General features: G+C 40.2%; 1 protein-coding gene across 5 annotated transcripts in view; it reads left to right on the top strand.

The window, feature by feature from the left end:
* ttc28 (tetratricopeptide repeat domain 28) overlaps positions 1–19,152 on the top strand; it is a 705,429-nt gene that overhangs the window by 608,915 nt on the left and 77,362 nt on the right. For all 5 annotated transcript variants that reach the window (XM_048556329.2, XM_048556332.2, XM_048556331.2 and 2 more), the window contains one exon: positions 6,219–6,363. In XM_048556329.2, coding sequence (XP_048412286.1) covers positions 6,219–6,363 — 145 coding nt within the window. The remainder of the gene's footprint in view (positions 1–6,218; positions 6,364–19,152) is intronic.

The following is a 19,152-nucleotide window of genomic DNA, read 5'->3' on the forward strand; positions in this document are numbered from 1 at the left end:
CATCTGTTAAAGCCCTACCACTGGCTGTGCAGAGTGGGATGTTCTTCCTTGCTGTGCTTGCACAGTTTTTGATCCAGTGTAGTCAGTAGCTGCTTCTCTACGACCACATGCCACCTCTGAGTAAATCCTTGTCCCTTTGCCCTCTGTTGTAACTGCACAACTTATTGCCCAGCATAGACTACACATTTTTTTTTTGTATGGTGATCCTATTCACAAGTTTGGGTTTAGACAGACTTGTCAACGATAAGGCAAGATCAAGAATACCTTCAGGCTTTTTAAAACCACTGTTTATTACACATTAAGCTTAAATAGTGTGACACTCAGCATTCAGAAATTTACCAGCCTTTAACCTTGCTGATACATTATTATAAAGTGCATGTCTTTTTATTTTTCTGTATTTTTCGCAGTGGTTTTAAGAACCATGGATTGTTGAGGCAGCGGTACACTTTTTGAAAGTAAGTGGCCCTCTAATTATAAATGCTGTTTGCACAACTGCTAGTTCAAGCTTGTAGTGGATAATTTGCAGATAAACTGGAGCCAAGGACAGTGTAAAAGTGGAGATTCACTTGGCAGCAAGTAGCTGATTGGGCTGTAGACTGGTTATCAATGTGAAAAGCATTCCTTCTGCCAGCAGCTAGGTGATTAGCTTTCACGCAGTATAACAGTTTGGGGCTGTGAACATCACCATGAGAAACTGTCAGATTCTCACAGACTCAGGAGTCATGGCTATTCTCTTCAATAAAAATGCTTCAAGCTTGAAGAAAACTGATTAATTTTTCCTCCAGCAGTTGCTCTACGTGAATTTTAAGTAGTAAGTCAGAGGCCTTCGTAACTGAGCCAGTCACCATGTGGTTCTTGCCAACAAGTGAAAGCATCTGGAGAAGGAAGATCGAGAAGCAGTGTTCTGATCAGCATAAGAATAACCTGAGCAAACCCTGTGAACAGAAACCACTGAAACGTCTCCCCAGCCTTGCCCTCTATTCACAAAGCTTGTTTTTTCCTCTGTGCATAAAGTTGAAGTTTATATGGGAGTTAGAGTATTAATTTAATAGTTATAGGTCGATGGTTCATAATTGTTTACATGAAGCTATGCCTTTTTTTGTAATTAGTCGTACTTCTTGTTAAGTACAAAAATCTGGCCCATGCTTTCCGTCAGCTTGGGCCTAACTGATGGGTAAATTAGGAAATTTGCATTCTTTTTACAATCTTTAATATTGTAATACCTACAGGAATAGTGAAGCTTGATTTCCTGTTCACAGCAAGGACTAACACTTTTGAAAGCCTGGTCCATGAACTCTATTACCTAAAGTTAATCAAACCACTCCACACATGTCTCTGCACATCTTTCTTAACTCTGTACACACTGTACTCTTTGTACAGTGACATCATTGTAACGTTGCCCAAGATTCCTGAAGCCCTTCTAGAAACGTACCCTTGACAGTACTAATAAACTTGCCAAAATCACAACCCTTGACAAAGTGGGATTTTTGTTTCCACACTGCAACACAAGTAGTATGATCAAACACACCCTGCTGTCCCTCAGTGGAAGTGGGTATGTTGGCAGTGCCCATACTGATAACCACGACATGCTGCCACTTCTGTTTTACCCACATTACCCTGCATCCTGGTATGGATTATTCAGGTCTGCTGCAATCAGAATACACTCCCTCAACCCTCCAAATGTAGAATGCTTCCATTTCTACAGCAAAGTTGGTGCAATTACAACTTGGCAGTATCCTTTAGCAACCAATGCTGGATTAATTAGCCCTGTTTCGTAACAGCTTGTAACCTGAAGGTTTAGATTTGACTTTTCACACAAGCGCTAAAGATACGCAGATCCAGATTCTTCAAATAAACAAATTTATTAAACAGAACCAAACTTTACTGTCGCTACAATTTTTAACAAAATCAATGTTTGACCACAGAAATTCTCGCACTTTGAAACCTCTGTTTTATTTGATGTGTCAATGATGATAGACAACCTGATTTCATGAGTAGTTAAGGAGAAAAAAGATGTAATGGGAAATCTCCAGTGCCATCTAGTGTGAGAACACTGACAGCACAATATCTAACAGAGCTCAGTCCTGCAAGTGTGTCATTGATTTTACGCTGTTATTTCAAAGCAGGATTAAGGAGGGGTAATACAAAATAAGTTGTGAAACAGGAATGTTCTGTTTTATTCTATAATTGAGGGTGAAATTGCCAAAAACAAATTGGAATGTTAATGAAATGACAGGGCCTGAAGCAGTCACAGAGCCGCCTTTTGACTGTATTGTTTTCATCAGATACATCTGTGGCAGGGATCAGTAATCATCAGAATTCGATTGCAGTTGTAAGGTTGGAAAGCAACTTTTGACAAAATAGATTAAGTTTATTTAGTTAGTGAACCTTCCTAATTGAAAAAAAATTCTAAACAATGATAAATGAGTATGCAAGAACACTTGGAATTTCCATTGTTTGTAGTGTTGAACCTGGAGGCAAGAAAGGAAAGACCATACTTCCAGTTGGACAATAATAAAAGGCTTCCATAAATCTGGTTGTTTTCATTGACACATGCTGGCAATTTAGCTGAGCTTGCCGAACACTGGAGAGTTGCCACCAGCCTATTTGACTTACTTCCATTGTTGGAGACCTTTATCAATGCTTCTGCAACATGTCAATATGTAATGACATCAGAAAAGTAATCTGCTTGAAGTAATCAGTTGGAGGAAGCCACTCTGCCTGATATGGGGCTTGTACATTTCATGCACACCTTTGATTCAGTTCTGATAGCTTCAGGACATAGCGATATGTATTAACTTGCTGGAGAGTGCTGAAGTAGAGTTCTAATATCTCAACATTAATTCTGTTCATTATGAACATTAGAAGTGAATAGATGTGTGGCTGACCTAATGACTGGGATTGGCTTTTATAGTGTTGTGATCTATTGGTACAATCACACTGATTTTAGAACTTGAAAGAGATTTAAGGATATCAGCAGACCTCATGTAAGATGTCCAGTAATCTTTTTCCACCTCCTTAATATGGTCATCTCCAGCCCTGTCAGCGTACCTGCTGTTAAAACCTACATCAACATCTTTGTCACGTCTAGTCTTGAACTAATCCAGTGCATCCCTGGTCACTCTCCTGTATTCTACTCTCCACAGTTTGAGGTTGTCGAAAGCTCTGCTGCCCATTTCTTAACATACAGCAATGCCCCATTCATCCATTACCTGTGTTCACTGATGTACTTGGAAACCAGGTTAAATAATTCTCAATTCAAATATCTTTATCCTTTTCTTAAAAATCACTCAATGGCCTAATCTCTGTCTCTGTAATCTCCTTCTGCTTTCCAATCCTCCACGAAATCTGCACTCCTCTAATTCTGGCCCAATAAACATTTCTGATTTTAGTCACTCCACCAATGATGAAAACGCACCCCCACCCCCCTGCCCCCACCACTCCCCACCTCCAGCTGCTGCATCCCTAAGAACTGAAATTCCCTGCCAAACCCCTCCTCCATGTCCCTGTTCCAGTACTTCTCAAAATCTACCTGATTGGCTAAGATTTTGGTTGTCAGCCTTTGTACATCCTTATGTGTTTCAGTGTTAGATTGAGTTGGATAATGCACTTCAGAAGCATCTCAGATGTTATGCTGTGCTAATGATGCTAAACATTTGGTGACAGTATCCTGTAAGTTCCGTCTTTCGATGGTGCAAAGGCAGAAACACGGTTAACATCATTATCAAGAGACAGGAAGCAACTGCCTGTCTAAAGATGGCACTGCAATGTGTAAAATAATATATCCAGTATAACAAAAATAAAAAGTCCTTCATTTTATTTTGAAGATGATCTCTTTTCTTTTCAGCATTCCTCTTCTTGTACTTCCTAGTTGCCTCAATATTTCTCCCAATCCCTCTGCAGCCTCCCAATATTATTACAGTTTTCCTGTCACTCCCAGGTGGAAGAAGAACAGGCTGAACCCTGTGCAGACCTTTCATGACATTCTGACTCTTGCTGTCAGTACTGGGCCATTGTTCTGCCTCTGGACCCTCAACTTCAATAACCAGCATGAAATGTGCTGTCACTGCACAGAATGTGATGTATGGGGGGCCAATCGCTGTTTTATTGACTGTTTTAGCATGCAGAGTAATTACTTTGAAATAAATAACTCAGTTCAGAGGGGTCTGGGTATCCTTTTACATGAATCAGAAGATGTAAAAGTGGAGCTACAATGGAATAATTAAAGGCATATTTTAATTTTGACCTTCATTGCAAAAGAGAAAAAATGGGGAAGTCTTGCTGCAACTGTATAGAGCATTAGTGAGACTGCATCCAGACTACTGTATGCACTGTTGACTTTCCTTACTTAAGGAAGGATACACTTGCATTTTAAGGTAGTTTAGAAGAAGGTTTGCTAAGCTGTTGGGAGAATGAGGGAATTATCAGGAAGTTTGACCGATACCAGATGGAATTTAGAAGAGTGAGAAGTGACCTTGTTGAAGCATGTAAATTTCTAAGGGGGCTTTAAAAGGTAAATACTGAGAGGATGTTTCCTCTTATGGGTGAATCTAGAATTCCGGAGCATATTTTTAAAAGAAGTTAGACACAAGGAGAAATTTCTTTCCAAGGAGAACAACTACTCTTTGGAATTCTGTGACAGAGGGCAGTGGATGTTTGTTTAGTGAATATGTTTGAGGGTGAGTAGATAGTTTTATGAGGGTTTTGAGAGTTATGGAGGGAATCAGATAAGTGATATTAAGGCTGCAAGTTGATCACCCATGATCTAGTTGAACATGGAATACATGTTCAAAGGGTTGAAAGGTCTCCCCACTCCTATTTTTCATGACTATACAAACATCATTTGTTGGCTGTGTGAGCTTTGACAAGAAATGATGGTATAGTAAATCTGAATCATGGAAACGATGGCAATCAGGGAAAAAAAGCATCTGTTCAACTCCCCACTGGGAGTCTGTCGCCACAGCTGTATTCAGATGCATGGAGAAAGAGCTTAAACCTTATCTGAGAATGCTAGATTCCCTGGAAAATTGCAGTTAGCCTCTTACAATAAACCTTAATAGGCCATGAGTTATTCTTAATTGCCCAGCAGACTCTTGCAGATATTGACTCTACTGCTTCCCCTAGCTCCAGCGCAACCTCCATAATGAGATGACCACCAAGCAAGCTGGTGGGACTGTGAATTATTGCACCCACCTTCTTCCTCGTTCAGCCCTGTATGAGCCTGGAAATCCTGTGTTCTGTCTTGAGCAATAGATTAACGTATTGGCAAGGTTTCAAGGAGAATGAGTCCAGATACTGTGGGGCACATTTGTAGTTCTTTTGAAGTGGACAAAACAAGACCACAATGAGATATATTACAAATCTTTAAACTAATTCAAGGTAAAGCTAAAGTTTTAGTAAGCAAACTATTAAATTATCTGAAGACTGTAGGATGCAGGTTCAAGATTCATAAACCATAGTCAAGATTAAGCATCAAAAAATTATTCCCTGACACGCAATTGTGAATAAATGGAACTGACTCCTATTAACGTAGTTAATGTTCCAAGTTACTGAGTTCAGAGTTACTGAGAACTGAATTCCAAAGAGGAATCATATCAGACTCAAAGCATTAATTCTGTTTCTCTAACCGTGAGTGCTTCCAGACTTGCTGAGTTTCTCCAAAAACTTTGTTTTCATTTCAGATTTCTGGAATTATCTGTATAATGCTTTAATAAGGAGAGAGGCCACTTGACCTAATGACTATCATTTTGTTACTCTGCAGCTTGACTATTCTCCAAGTTGTTTTGAAAAAGGCTGTGTACAAATTTTATGAAGTTTACAGGCATAAAGATGTAACTATGATGATTTGATCTGATTTGCTACTGTCACGTGTACCTAAGTACAGTGAAAAGCATTGCCTAATGTGCTTTACAGGCAGTTTGACATGGTACATAACAATGCAAAAATATTGGCAGTTTTCAGGTGGTAATATTGCGGAGTACAGTGGTATGAAATCCTTCTGGTTAGATTTGAGTGTACAATTGAAAGTCTATGTGAAAAGTGTGCAAAAATAATACATTTGTCTGATAACATTTGATCAGCAGAAGGAATTTCTTCACAAGTGAGAAAAATTATGCAGTGGTAGTTTTGACTGAACAGCGTACTCTAATAAACTATTCTTATTTGAAGCCTGACACAGAAGCTGAAAATTTGAGCATGTTATTATTATGTTCTTTCAGGAGCTGCCAAAGTATGACTAGTCTGTTCAGCAGCAATACATCAGGCCTTCAAGATTCCACTTCATCGTTGCCTCGTAAACAGAACTCGGTTGATAAGCAACCTCTTCGTGCTCTCTATGACCTCCTCATCTCCCCAATGGAAGGGGTAAGTGAATAAAGAGCAAAGCTGAATGCATTCCTTATTTTCATGTTGTGAACATTTACAAAACAACATGGTGTGATAAAAAGGCATCAAGAAATGACCACTGGAAACAAATTTCAATGACAAAATGATGTCAGCCATTTTCTTGTTTCAATTATGTTGAGCTACAAATATCGGTGTTGATAAAATGAATGGAGCAGTTCTGAGAAGTGCAAGATACATGTTAGAGAATATACCTCTTTTGGACCAATCAGAAGGTTGCTAGTAATGATAAGTAAAACACTCTTTCTGAAAACAACACCATTCATAAGCTATAACAAAAGGAAACGTCTGAGGAACTTTTGTGAGAAATTTAGTTATATGCAGGATAATGAAAAGGTAACAGTTATGTACAATAAAGATGTCCACTGAAGGATAGTATGTAATACTGAAAATTGATAATGTAGAAGAGCAGGAGGTGAAGACGAGGTTAGGGGATAATGTGATGTGAAATGGAAAGAAAAGAAGCAAACAAAGTAGGATATGTAGAAGAAATTGATTATGAAACTCTTGTAAATTTTCAGAAAATGCATTGGAAATTTGTAGACTGAATTGAAACTTGGAGGATCCTCAGAAATGTGGCCAGTATCATAAAGAGGAGTCTTACTTTGTATCAGGGTGTACAATTTAATGTTGACTACTTTTGTAGGTGCTGTTGGAAACAGAAATGCTGAACTCTAATTTCTGTATGCTGAAATTAGTAAAGTGAGAACAAGAGTCATGTTTAACAAAAGAAGTATTTATTTCTTTATTAATGTTTGTGTGCCCATGTTTGTGAACATTACAGAATCACAAGATATGTAGAGGTTGAGCACAGGGATGCATAAAGAATACACATCATGAAACAGCAAGGCATATACGAAGTTATGTAGTATAGTCATGAATTGGAAGGCAGGAAGTAAGCATTTGTTGGTAAAAATGGTTGTGGGGAAAAGCAGTGCATCGTTCCTTCAAAAGATGGTGTTTTTTATGTGCTTGGAAATTTTTAAAAAATATATGTCTGTGAGCATCAGCAGGAGGGTGCCAGAACAGAAATACCCCAAAATTGAAACTTTTACATTGAAAGACCAAGCAACATTTTTTTAACCAACGCAACAAGTTTGAAGAGAGATAATGGGAACTGCAGATTCCAAGATAACAAAGTGTGGAGCTGGATGACCACAGCAGGCCAAGCAGCAGCATCTTAGGAGCACAAAAGCTGACGTTTTGGGCCGAGACCCTGCATCAGAAAGGGGGATGGGGAGAGGGTTCTGAAGTAAATAGGGAGAAAGGGGAGGCGAAGTTCACCAATTAATTTAAACCAAGCACCTAAATGCAGGAAGCCAATTGAATTTAAATAACTGATAGTGTTGACAACATCGATCCTGTATAAAAAGTACTATTAGGTCATTACTGGTATGAAGATGAGGGCATTTGGAAAATCAGGGACAGCCAACTGCCATCTGCAGCGAAAGCCAGTCTGCCATCTGATATAAACCTGGCTCTCTCAAAAACATTAATAGGCTCTCTTAAAATTCCCATCAAAGGTATTATGGCATTTTAGCTCAAAGTCCTACTGAATCCAAGACGGCAGAATCAGCGGTACTAGGACATTTGTGATGTGTGATCGATAGAAGACATAATCTGTGTGAACTTGGAGAAATTAAGTTTTAATTTATTGTTGTCTTATTAATTGAGTTATATAAGTGGAAACTGAAAGAACTGCGGATGTTGTAAATCAGGAACAAAATCTAAGTTGCTGGAGAAGCTCAGCAGGTCTGGCAGCATCGGTGAAGGTAAAAACAGAGTTACCTTTTTGGGTCTGGTGACCCTTCCTCAATATATCGTATTCCACAGTAAATCTCTGTGGTTTATCATTAACACTGGAGAACAGTGGAATGTGCAGTGAATATATACTTAGATTATGTGAAGTATGTAAACTATGGAACAACTGCTTACGTAGGAGCACATGCAGGAGAACAAGATAGAGCGATAACATGGTTCACTAGAGCTGTTAGAATGGGATTCTCAAAGCAAGGGCTGGATGGAGCCCTGGTTCCTGTCAGAGAATGCTGTAGACAGAGGAGCGTGACAAGTTTACCACTGACTTCACTCCAAAGTGTCTTCTGTCATACTTTAATGTAGAAATCCAGGAATTAAAATTTTATTGTAAAGTATTATTAACACAGTAGTTGTGAAAAATTGCTTTGTACAGTAGCTCTTGGCTCAGCAATAATACTCGTTCCTCATAAACAGAAGGCGAAGGTTTTAAGTCCTACTTTAGCCATTATCAGTGAGCGAGCTTCAATTCTGAATTGGCATCAGCAGGATACTCATGTAGTGAATTTGGGTGCAGTTCCATCCACAAATCATGGACATCATCAAGCGCACATTCCTACTGGGGACTGACCAAGCTAATAGCTGGCAGAAGGATGGTTACGGTCAGAGGAATAGCATTTGTTTTGTTGCCTGTGAATTCTTTCACTTCATGCTGTAAGTGAAGAGTGTAAAGACATAAAAGTAACAACTGAATTCTGTGATAACTCACTAGTTCAAAGTATATTTGATTCCTTTATTCTTATTTTTATTATCATTTTATGGTTCAAAACACTTCATAACACCCAGGTAGTTCAATTGTCAAATTTCTTGTGCGAAGAAACTTAAATTCTTACATAATTGCAGTTTAAACCTGCAGAGGGTGCTAAATGTCCATATTTCTTTTCATCACTGAATTCACAAATAACGGGTCGAACTTTATCCTCCCTGATGTGACATGAACAATGGTAAGTAAAGTGGGAAAATATGGTGAGAATGAAAGAATTAGAATCTTGACGTTGACAAGATCTTTTCCCCAATGTTCCCGTCAAGCCTTGAATGGTGACTTCAGAAGATCACCATTGAATGGTGACCACCTTATTTCCACACATTTATATCACAATAAATCCCAAACCGCCCTATTTATATGCCACTTCCAATTCTCCTCTCCTCTGCCAAGAAACTAGGCAATGTAAATTTCAGCTATGTAAATCAGTGTGGGTACCTGGGCAGCCCACCAAATGCCCCTCCTGTCCATCATCCAACTGCGTCTACACGATGATGTCCATGTCTGTGCCATCTTCCTTGATCTTTCATCCACATTAGTTGGCATCAGCAAGCCACCGACCTCAGCACATCATTGTGACTGCTCTCTGGCTAACTCATACACCTGTTCAACCTTTCAACACTTTCCATTGAAGTTCACCAGAACTGATGACTTGCATGCTTCCGCCAGGTTGTTTGGCACACAGGAAGAAGCATCATCTCATACATCTACTCAAGTTACTTACTATGGCTCTTATCTTACTTTATTAGCATTTACTTACTTCACATTTGCTTGGAGGCTGTCGGTCTCTTTATATATCATATTGCTTTCGCAGAGCCCAGGAATTTTAGTGCTCATTTAAAGATTGCTAGCCTCTTTGGCTTGCATTACAGTTTAGCAGAGAGAGAGGGGCAAGCAGCTTATGCTAGTGGGGAGTGCAGTACAGTCAAGCCAGTGAGCGTGTCACTGTGTTGCACCATAGCACATGCCAGCAGTTTACATATAAGCACACAACATGTATTTCAAGCAAACGCCCATTTGTGAATTACAAAGTGGGGCATTCCTTACTTGGGTAAACAGAAACTTCGGTTAGTCATGGGTACCCCAATGGTCAGTCAAAGGGCTCATCCATATCCTGTTTGTGGGCAAGGTGGATGGAAGGGCAGTCAGTGGTAATGCAAGAGCAGGAGAGGCAGTGTGGTATTGCCAGTGAATAAGCAGGATGTGCTGAGGGCAGCAACATTCATAGTTTGATAAGGTAAGGTGGGTGAGAGTTCTTGAGTGGACACATTGTGTGCAATAGTAGAGTTTTACTCCATGGGTCTTGACGAGAGGTGTGTGCAGTGACAGAATGAGTATTGGCCGGTGAATGTAAAGTACCAGACAGAAGATAAAGGTACTCATCCTTGAAAACTTTCTTCCTGCACTGCTGGGTGTCTGTTTCCCCCGGGACACAGCACTGACATAGGCTGCAGTTTAAGTCCAGGCTGGTTTGACCTGATTGTATGGTCTTCTGTAGTTGTCAGATAGAAGAAGACTGCCCTCCTGTCCATCAGCACTCACTCATAACCTCCAAGTCCCCCATCCATAAAAGAAGGAAGAGAGCTTTTCTTTTCCCTGCCACATTTCCTGAATGTAGAGGCTCAAGCACCATTGAGTGAGGGGCAGTTTCTGCCCAGCACTTACTGAATTGGTGTGCAGCTAGGCTTTAAATATGGTGCCAGGGCAGGTCCCAGCACTTCCACGTCCCTGGCCCTGTGATTCTGCAGGAAAGGTGCCTGAGAACCTGACTACATTATGAAAAAGGGGGCGAGTGACAGGTTGCATGAGGAAAATTGTTCTGGGCTGTGGACCTTAAATCTGATCTGACAAAACTGTCCACCTGAAAATGGGCAAATTCCATCCAGCATTGCATTCTTCTTGTTTTTTTTTTCTTAGGAACACTTCAATATATAAGAGAAGTTCACCGGTTTTGTGATCCAAACTATCTTTCGTCTCGCCTGTCATCCATTTTCAGACTTACCATACAGCCTCTCAATTCCTCCTTTTGTTCTTTTAGAGGTTATGGCTCGGGCATTGTTACTTTTTGTGGGTGCTTTATCAATTCTGTTGCATCTCTCTGAAGTGCAGTGGGGTGAGGGTCTTGAAGATGGAGACGGAGATGGGGATGAATGAAAATGCCCACAAACAGAACTTTTCCCATTGTGTTGGAAATAGTGTTTGATTTTCAATTATCAGGTGTTGAGGATGGTTGGAGAGGTGAATGAGTTTCTGATGCCTGATGGTTTAAATCTATGGGACGGACTGCTTTGCGGAACTATTTTAGCTGTAAAAATGATCCTGAGCTTCCAGTTGCCAGGCACATGAACACACACACTGCTCCCAAACCAACATTTCTGTTTCTTGTAGTGTTCCAATGAGCCTCGGTGCAAGCCTGAAAAACAGCATCTCACCTTCGCTTGGGGACAGTGCAGCCTCTGGGACTCATAGAGTTCAATAACTTTTGAGCCTGATCACTTCCTTCCATTTCTGTTTTAGCCATTCGCAACACCTGTGTGCTTGAGTGACTTGTGCCGCTTTCAGCACAACCTACTCATTCTCTCCTATTCTTAGCCCACATTATCACTTATTCAGCTTATTTTCAGCCCTGGCTTACTATCAGTAATCTCGTTGACTGGCTTACTGTTTCATAGCTCTCTCTATCTGGGCACGTTCTCCAGCGATCTGCTCACCAGTCACTCCTCCAACCCCAACTTGACCATATCTACCACTTTTTCCTAGCTGTTAGCAGTTGTAATGCAGTGTCACTAGACACAAAACATAATTTCTCTGTAAGGATTCTGCCGGACGTCCTGGGTTTTCCAGCAATTTCTATCCTTGTTTCAGAAACCCCGCATCCTTAGTTCTTTGTTTGGTTTCATGAGATGAGAATTTCTGTGTATCTACTTCACCCTTAGGGGGCAGCAAAGCTCCGCTGTACTGGTTTGCCCTTCTTTGATTTCAAAAGCACTTTTTATCTCTGTGTTTTGTGAATTCTGTGAAGTTAGTGTGGGTGAATTTGTAAGTATAGCTGCTGGACTTTTTTTACTGCATTGAACTAATCTATGAATGTATTTTTATTCTCTATGTATGTGCCCTGGAACTCATTAGAAAATGTGTTGGAGAGTGAACCTGTTCCAGAATGTTGGTCCCGCTGCATTTCTAAGCAGGTGCACAGGACTTCCAATTTGTAGTTAGCCCACTGTCCCATCCTAATGTTTGGCGGAACTGAAACAATAAGATATGTTGAACAAAGAACTCAAATTCTGTGCTCAGAATAACTCAAAGGCTTATTGCTCAGGGCATCCTATACAAATTCACCCATTCACAAAATCTATTCTGTAGTATTCTAGAAATAAAGTTCATAAACCATTAATGGACTATTTGCAATAAATGAAGCATTTATAATAAGGCTATGCATGTAAGTGGTTGTCAATATTCTCATAATTTCAAAATTATGAAGTATTTCTAGTTGGATGCTTTGCTTCCAGTTGCATCGTTATAGTTTTCACTATTTCAGCTGAATCAAGTGATTTAATGAAGTTACAGAGCAAAACACTGCATTTGCACCAGTGTTACACTGCATTCTAATGGTATCTTCATACTTAGCTGAGAAAGGATGCACTGGCACTGGAGAGAGTGCGGAGGAGGTTCACTAGGTTGATTTCAGGGTTGAGAAGATAGGCTTATGAGGAGAGACTGAATAAACTGGGATTGTAGTAATTGGAATTTAGAAGAATGAGGGAGATATTATAGAAACATATAAAATTATGAAGGGAATAGATAAGATAGAAGCAGCGAGGATGTTTCCAGTGGCGAATGAAGCTAGAACTAAGGAGGCGGGAAGGGAGAGGGGCATAGCCTCAAAATAAGATGGAGCAGAATTAGGAATGAGTTCAGTAGGAACTTCGTCAACTGAATGGTTGTAAATCTGTGGAATTCCTGGCCCAGGAAGTAGTTGAGGCTAGCTCGCTGAATGTTTTTATGGCAAAGATAGAATTTTGAAGAGTGAGGGAATTAAGGATTATGATGAGTGGGCAAGTGAGCGGATCTGAGTGCACAGAGAGATCAGCTATGATCTTATGGAATGGCAGACCAGGCTTGAAGGCACAGATGGCCTACTCGTGATTCTATTTCTTATACACTTGTGTTACTTATGTTCATTCTGAGCCTGATGTTTCTACAAGATTTTGCAGCTGGGGTTAGTGAAGCATGAGTTTTACTTACAGAAATGAGCTGACAGTAGAAGGGGTGATTGTAATCCAGCTTGTTGAGGTAACTGGACACTGTGCTAGCTGAAGGCTAAAGTGAGCTGCTTTAGAAATCCAGTGTAACAACTGAGCAGAAGGAAATGGTTGGAAAAGGCCTGACCTGCCAGCTATTTTCTTTCACCATGAGACCAGCACATACATTTGGTGAGCATTGAAGGCATTTGATTGGCGTGAACATGCAGGTTGAAGACTCCCACCTTCCCAAGTATATAGCGGCAGGGAAGGTTTGTGGATGGCCTTTCAGCCTGGACACTATTGGAATTGGGTAGACAATTAATGCTCTCTTAAGGGCCATATTCTGCCGTCACTTTCAGAGATGGGCTGTGGGGTGTTCCTTGCTTTAGGACAGTGCCTGATTGAGGAATATAGCTTTGAGAAGGTGGGAGACTCAGCAAGAACTACTCACTTCCATTTCTTTCAACCTCTACTGCCTTTCCCTCCCTTGTCCCACCCAGTGACCTCCATCCCAACCTCATTCAGATGTGGCGTAGGTCCCTCAGCACTCCTCGGCCTCTGGTAGGGGTAGTATGCGCAAGGACTTGAAGGGACTTGTAATGAACAAGAATTGAGTAAGTAGGCTTGTGGGACCTATTCCTAGATAAGGCTGACAATACTTTTAACAAATTAGAGTTTAGACAGTGAACTGTAATAGATCAATGGAGCACATGTTAGTGGTTGAAATTAAAGCTATGTGGGTGATGAAGATTGAGACAGAGGTGTGATTGAAATGGGACAAAAGTAGGTGTACAGTTCAGGTTTACTTAAGCAGTCTTGGCTATGGTTAGAGTGTGGACTTCAAAGCTAAGATTGAGGTAGAAATGTGAAGTTACAATCTTTTGGCTTTTATCTGGAGTGAAGTGAGGGGAGGGGATTGAATCTTCAAGTAGGATGTTGAGGAGCCCGATGGAATAATTTTGGTTTTGCTGAAATTAAGTTGAATAAATAAATTTGCTTATCTAAAAATAAACTTTGGATAAACTTCCTAATACCAGGATATTGATCGAAGTGATCAATGCAAGCACTAAGAGCAAACATGTAGCCCTGTGCCTGTGAGTGATGTTGCTAAGGCTTAACTTACAGCTGGGGAAAATGCAGGACAAGGGTGGAATCTTGGCTATGCCCAAGATGACATTGTGATGTCTGAAGTACAAACTAAGCAGGAGGTCTCTGGTTGTACTGAGACATGTTGGAAAAGAATTAAGGCAGTGTAATATCAGGATGGGGTAGTGGCATCACGGTGGTGAAAGGAAGAGACAATAGAATGGACAATCCTGCCAAATGTTATGAAAGGGCCAAGAAGGAAAGACAGATTGATGTAGTTGTACAGTGAGTAAGGGCACAACTTGGCATTTGTATTGAGAAAAATAAATACATTTTTTGTAGACAGTTTTGCTTTACAGTTTCTAAGTATGAGATAGTTGGAACATTATTCCCCAACTCCATCTTAGTGAAAGTTCATTTTCAGCTCATTTTTGACATATTCTGTATGAACATTAACCATGAACATTAATCAAATCTTTCTAACATGATGTGCCTAAGTATAATGGTTAGTATTTTGATGGGAAGAATTAAATTATTTGACACATATTCTGCTTCAAGGAAACTAGTTGCAGAAACAGCAGTGGGTGTAGACTCTCAGGATTACTATCTGCCTGAAGTAAAACTGAAGACCTGGTCATGGTTTGATGCAAAACTGTACTGAAAATAATTAGAATAAAGCTTTTGATGTATTTTGAAGTCTTTCGGGGTAAAAAGGTAGAATTTCTAACCAATTTCAACATTAAACTTGTAGATACCGAGAAAAAGTGGACAACAGAACGATTTCTTTAAACCTACTTTCCTCATGTTTCATTTCTGCACTGCCCACCTCTTCAGTTCTGATTTGCTGTCATTGCACTCAGAGCCAGTGAACAAAGTATAACATAGGGTTCTGACAAGAAATGTATGAGGGATTAAATGCAAAACTTGTGGGTAATTTCGACTTCACTCACACTCATAATAATAATGCTGTGAAATTCTTGAGCACAAATCAGTCTGAGAACCCTGCATCTTCTTTTGGAATCTGGTCTTCTGATTCTGCACCTTATTTGATGAATTTTGTGAATGAAATCACCTTGATGACTATTCTTTTTCTAATATGTATGATTTTAATCACAATTTGAAAATGACAATATATAGCAAGATGGTGAACAAGGCTGGAGGTAAGAATCTGACCATTTTACATCCAGCTTCTGCCAATGGGAGTAGAGCAGGACCAGACATCACCTAAAAAATAACAAAAGAACTGTGGACGCTGTAAATCAGGAACGAAAACAAAGTTCCCGGAAAAGCAGAGCCGGTCTGGCAGCATCTGTGAAGAAAGAAAAAAATCAGAGTTAACGTTTCAGGTCCGGTGACCCTTCTTCAGAGAACCAGACATCCACCTGCCTGTCTGACCTAGCATGGACCACAGTCAAACTGTTTATTGGCCATTCCCTTATGAGGATCCAAGAATATCAAAGCAGTCATTTCCCGTTCTGTTAGCAGGCATAGTAATGCAGCCAAAGAAAGAAAGTTAAAAAGAGCATTTTGATTGTCACAGTTGCCACTGTCACAGTAGCAAATGATCAGCCTGCAATTAAGTGCCATTTGGAAACCAGCATTTAGCTGTCTTTTCCACTTTTGTGAGCACAACTATGCCTGCATTTTACAAATCTGTTTCACATTGACCAAAGGAAGGATGGATTTACTGATATTTTTGGCTTGAGAGATGGTTTTATTTCCATAATGTAAGGGGAAAACATGTGTCTCCAACACCAGAATTTTGATCCATGGAATGAAAGGAGCGGAGAAATGGTTGAAAAGGGCCCACTGAAAGGTCAGCCCTAAGCTTGGAAACAACCTTGGTACTACCCTCTGAGGCTCTGGGAAGCTGGAGGCTTGCGATTATGTGGGCCTGGGAAGACGCGGACAAGGTGTTTGGCAGCAGTGGTGGACAGCGCTGACTTGGTAATCTCAAATTGTGTAGGAGCTTGGCAGCAATTTTGAGCATTGGGTCTAAATCTAGATCTGTGGGGGCAGAGGGCGCAAGGGTGCATGTTGTCCCAAGTATGGCAGCATGAGTACGTTTGTGAGAGACCTTTGCAGATGCATCAAATACTTTTATTTGATTTATCCTGGAAAAGAAATAAATACTTTGCTGACATAAAATCATTTTGTTATTTAATCACAAAATGTTGGCATTGCTAACAAAGTGTGAAAATTTGAATTGCGCTGTACTTAATTTGTATTTAAAAGCCAGTGATGTTTCATGCCAATTACCCTGATTTGGGATGAATTGTGCTGGAAAAGCCATGAATTGTGCTGATGCTCCCAGGTCATGTGTTGCATGTAACTAGGTATGAAAATTCCAATTTCTGTTTGTCTCTGAAATATGATGGAAACACATGGCTGCTTTTCTTTCAGCTTGACAAAATCTGTCAGCAGATTTTCAGCAACTTAGAAACCTAGGTGCATACTGAAGAGGCTTGTTAAGATGAACTACTCTTGAGAAGTCAGCTTGCTCCATCTCACACTTTAGAAGGCACTATTTACGTGAGATAGCAAGAACTGCAGATGCTGGTGTCAAAGTCAACACTGTGTGGATCTGGAGGAACACAGCAGGTCACGCAGCACCAGAGGAACAGGAAAATCGACATTTTGGTTTGGGACCCTTCATTGGATGAAGGGTTTTGACCCGAAATGTCGACCTACCAGTTCCTCTGATGCTACCTGACTTGTTGCGCTCCACACTGTGTTGACTATTTCCCTGAGACTAAAATTCCATAATAATTTTAAATCAAAAATTTGATTGCAAAGTGGTTTGTATTATAATTAGGCATGCAAAGAAAATTGCCTAGCACTTTTCAGAGTTTCCTTAGTCAACAGGAAGTAATTAATGTTCCACTCTCTCACTGCAGCTATATCAACAAAGCTTATGTAAACAACATTGTGGTCTGGAATTTTTAATATAAACGATGGAGCAGGCAATGCCTCTGACTGTTCTTCTCGGTCGGTAGTTTACAGATGATGTAATAGTCAGAAATATAGCACAAAGTGCAGAGGATAATACCAGATTTCAAGACTTGGACAGGACCAATTGAAGTTAACATAAAGGAGAGTAAAGTGATGCATTTTGGAAGGAAGCGTTCAGAAAGCCACTATAACCTAAATGGTACAGCTTTACAGAGGGTGCAAGCCACAGAACTGACGTTTGCACAAGCAAACCTTTGAAGATGGCAGGAGGAGATGAGAAAGCTTAATTCTGGACTTTAAAATGGAGGCATGGAACAGGGGTCTGGGTGGTTGAGAGAGTGCAAGGAGAATGAATGTTAAATATAATCTGGGTGGGTTGAGGGCAGATCGGAAGTTAAACATTTTTCAATTCCAAGCCTGACATCAACTTACGTAGTTTCTTTGAAAACTGGGTATCTGTGGACTTGGGAATTCCAGCAAATAAAAGGAGGCAAGGAGGACTGATCCAACAAAAAAAATGCATTTACAGCCCTGCTTATGGGCCAGAAGGAACAAGGCCTGACAAGTTTGCATACTTACGCACCCTATGAGCTCTCTCCTTTCCCATGACTCATAACCTCTGAGTACACATCCCCACCAACTACTCCACAAGCAGCTGTCTCCTTTGCCTCCATTCACTGCAAACTTCTGCTCAATTTAGATGTTTTGGCTCTTTTTTTCCCATCCAGAAGGAAGTCAGCTTGTGAATCAGGTTGTTTGTTGGGTGGAAAAAACATTATAAGTCGATGTGCTGCTAATTTCAGCAGGAAGTCCATACTTCCAGGCTGCCCATCTGGAAACCTGCACATCACTGCCACCCTCCTTCATACCCACATCACCAACTTCAGAGCCCTAGTTTTACATCAAGGTTATAGAATACAAAAAGCACAAGAGAATATGCTGAGCCTTGTGAATCACTGGTTAGGCTTCAGTCATGCCCACCGCACCATAGCAAAGATGCCAAGACCTTGAAGAGGGTGAGGGGAAATCCACCAGAATGATGAGAAAGTTCATTTATATGGAGAGATGAGAGAAATTGGGACTGTTCTCCTCAAAGCAAAGAAGATTATAGAGTGAATTAACAGCTGTGTTCAAAATTTGAAGAATTTTTAAATAAATTTGGTGAAACTGTTCCCATTGCCAGAAATGTCTGTAACAAGAGAGCTCGTATTTAAGGTAATTGGCAAAAGAATCAGAGAAGAAAAGCACCTAAAGCAGAAACTGCTCTAGCATTCCATGCTGGTATTTCTACTCCACTTCGATCCCTTTCTGTTTTTCTTTATTTTTTATCTCTGATTGTAATCCTCTATATCCTTCTCCCTCATAAGCTTGTTTAGCTTCACCTTAAATGCTTCGATATTATTCACTCCAGCCACTCCCTGTGGTAGCGTGTTCCACTTTGTCACTTCTATTTGGATGAAAAAGTTTCTTCTGATTCCCTGTTGGATTTCTCACTGGTTATCTTACCTTATTGGCCCTTAGTTAATGTTGCCAGACAAGAGGAAATGTTCTATTTCCTCCTTTCATTATATTGAAACCTTTCGTAATTTTAAAGATGTCTATTGTGTCACCCCTTAGTCATTTTATAGGAAGAAGAGACCCAGCTTGTCAATTCTTTCTGATATGCACATGGGACATTCCCCTTTTCTTAATAAACTTTGTCTGTACCTCTCTGATGATTCTATAAATTTTTGATGACAACTAGAATTGCATGCAATACTCTAATTGTGATTTAACCAAAGTTCAATACAAGTTTAGCATGAATTCCCAACATTTCAATTTTCTATTTCTGAAGTAAAGCTTAGTTCTTGGCTTGCTTTTTGTTTTAATGCCCACTAAAATGTTGCATCA

Source organism: Stegostoma tigrinum, chromosome 26 (assembly GCF_030684315.1).
Source record: "Stegostoma tigrinum isolate sSteTig4 chromosome 26, sSteTig4.hap1, whole genome shotgun sequence".
NCBI classification, from domain to species: Eukaryota; Metazoa; Chordata; class Chondrichthyes; order Orectolobiformes; family Stegostomatidae; genus Stegostoma; species Stegostoma tigrinum.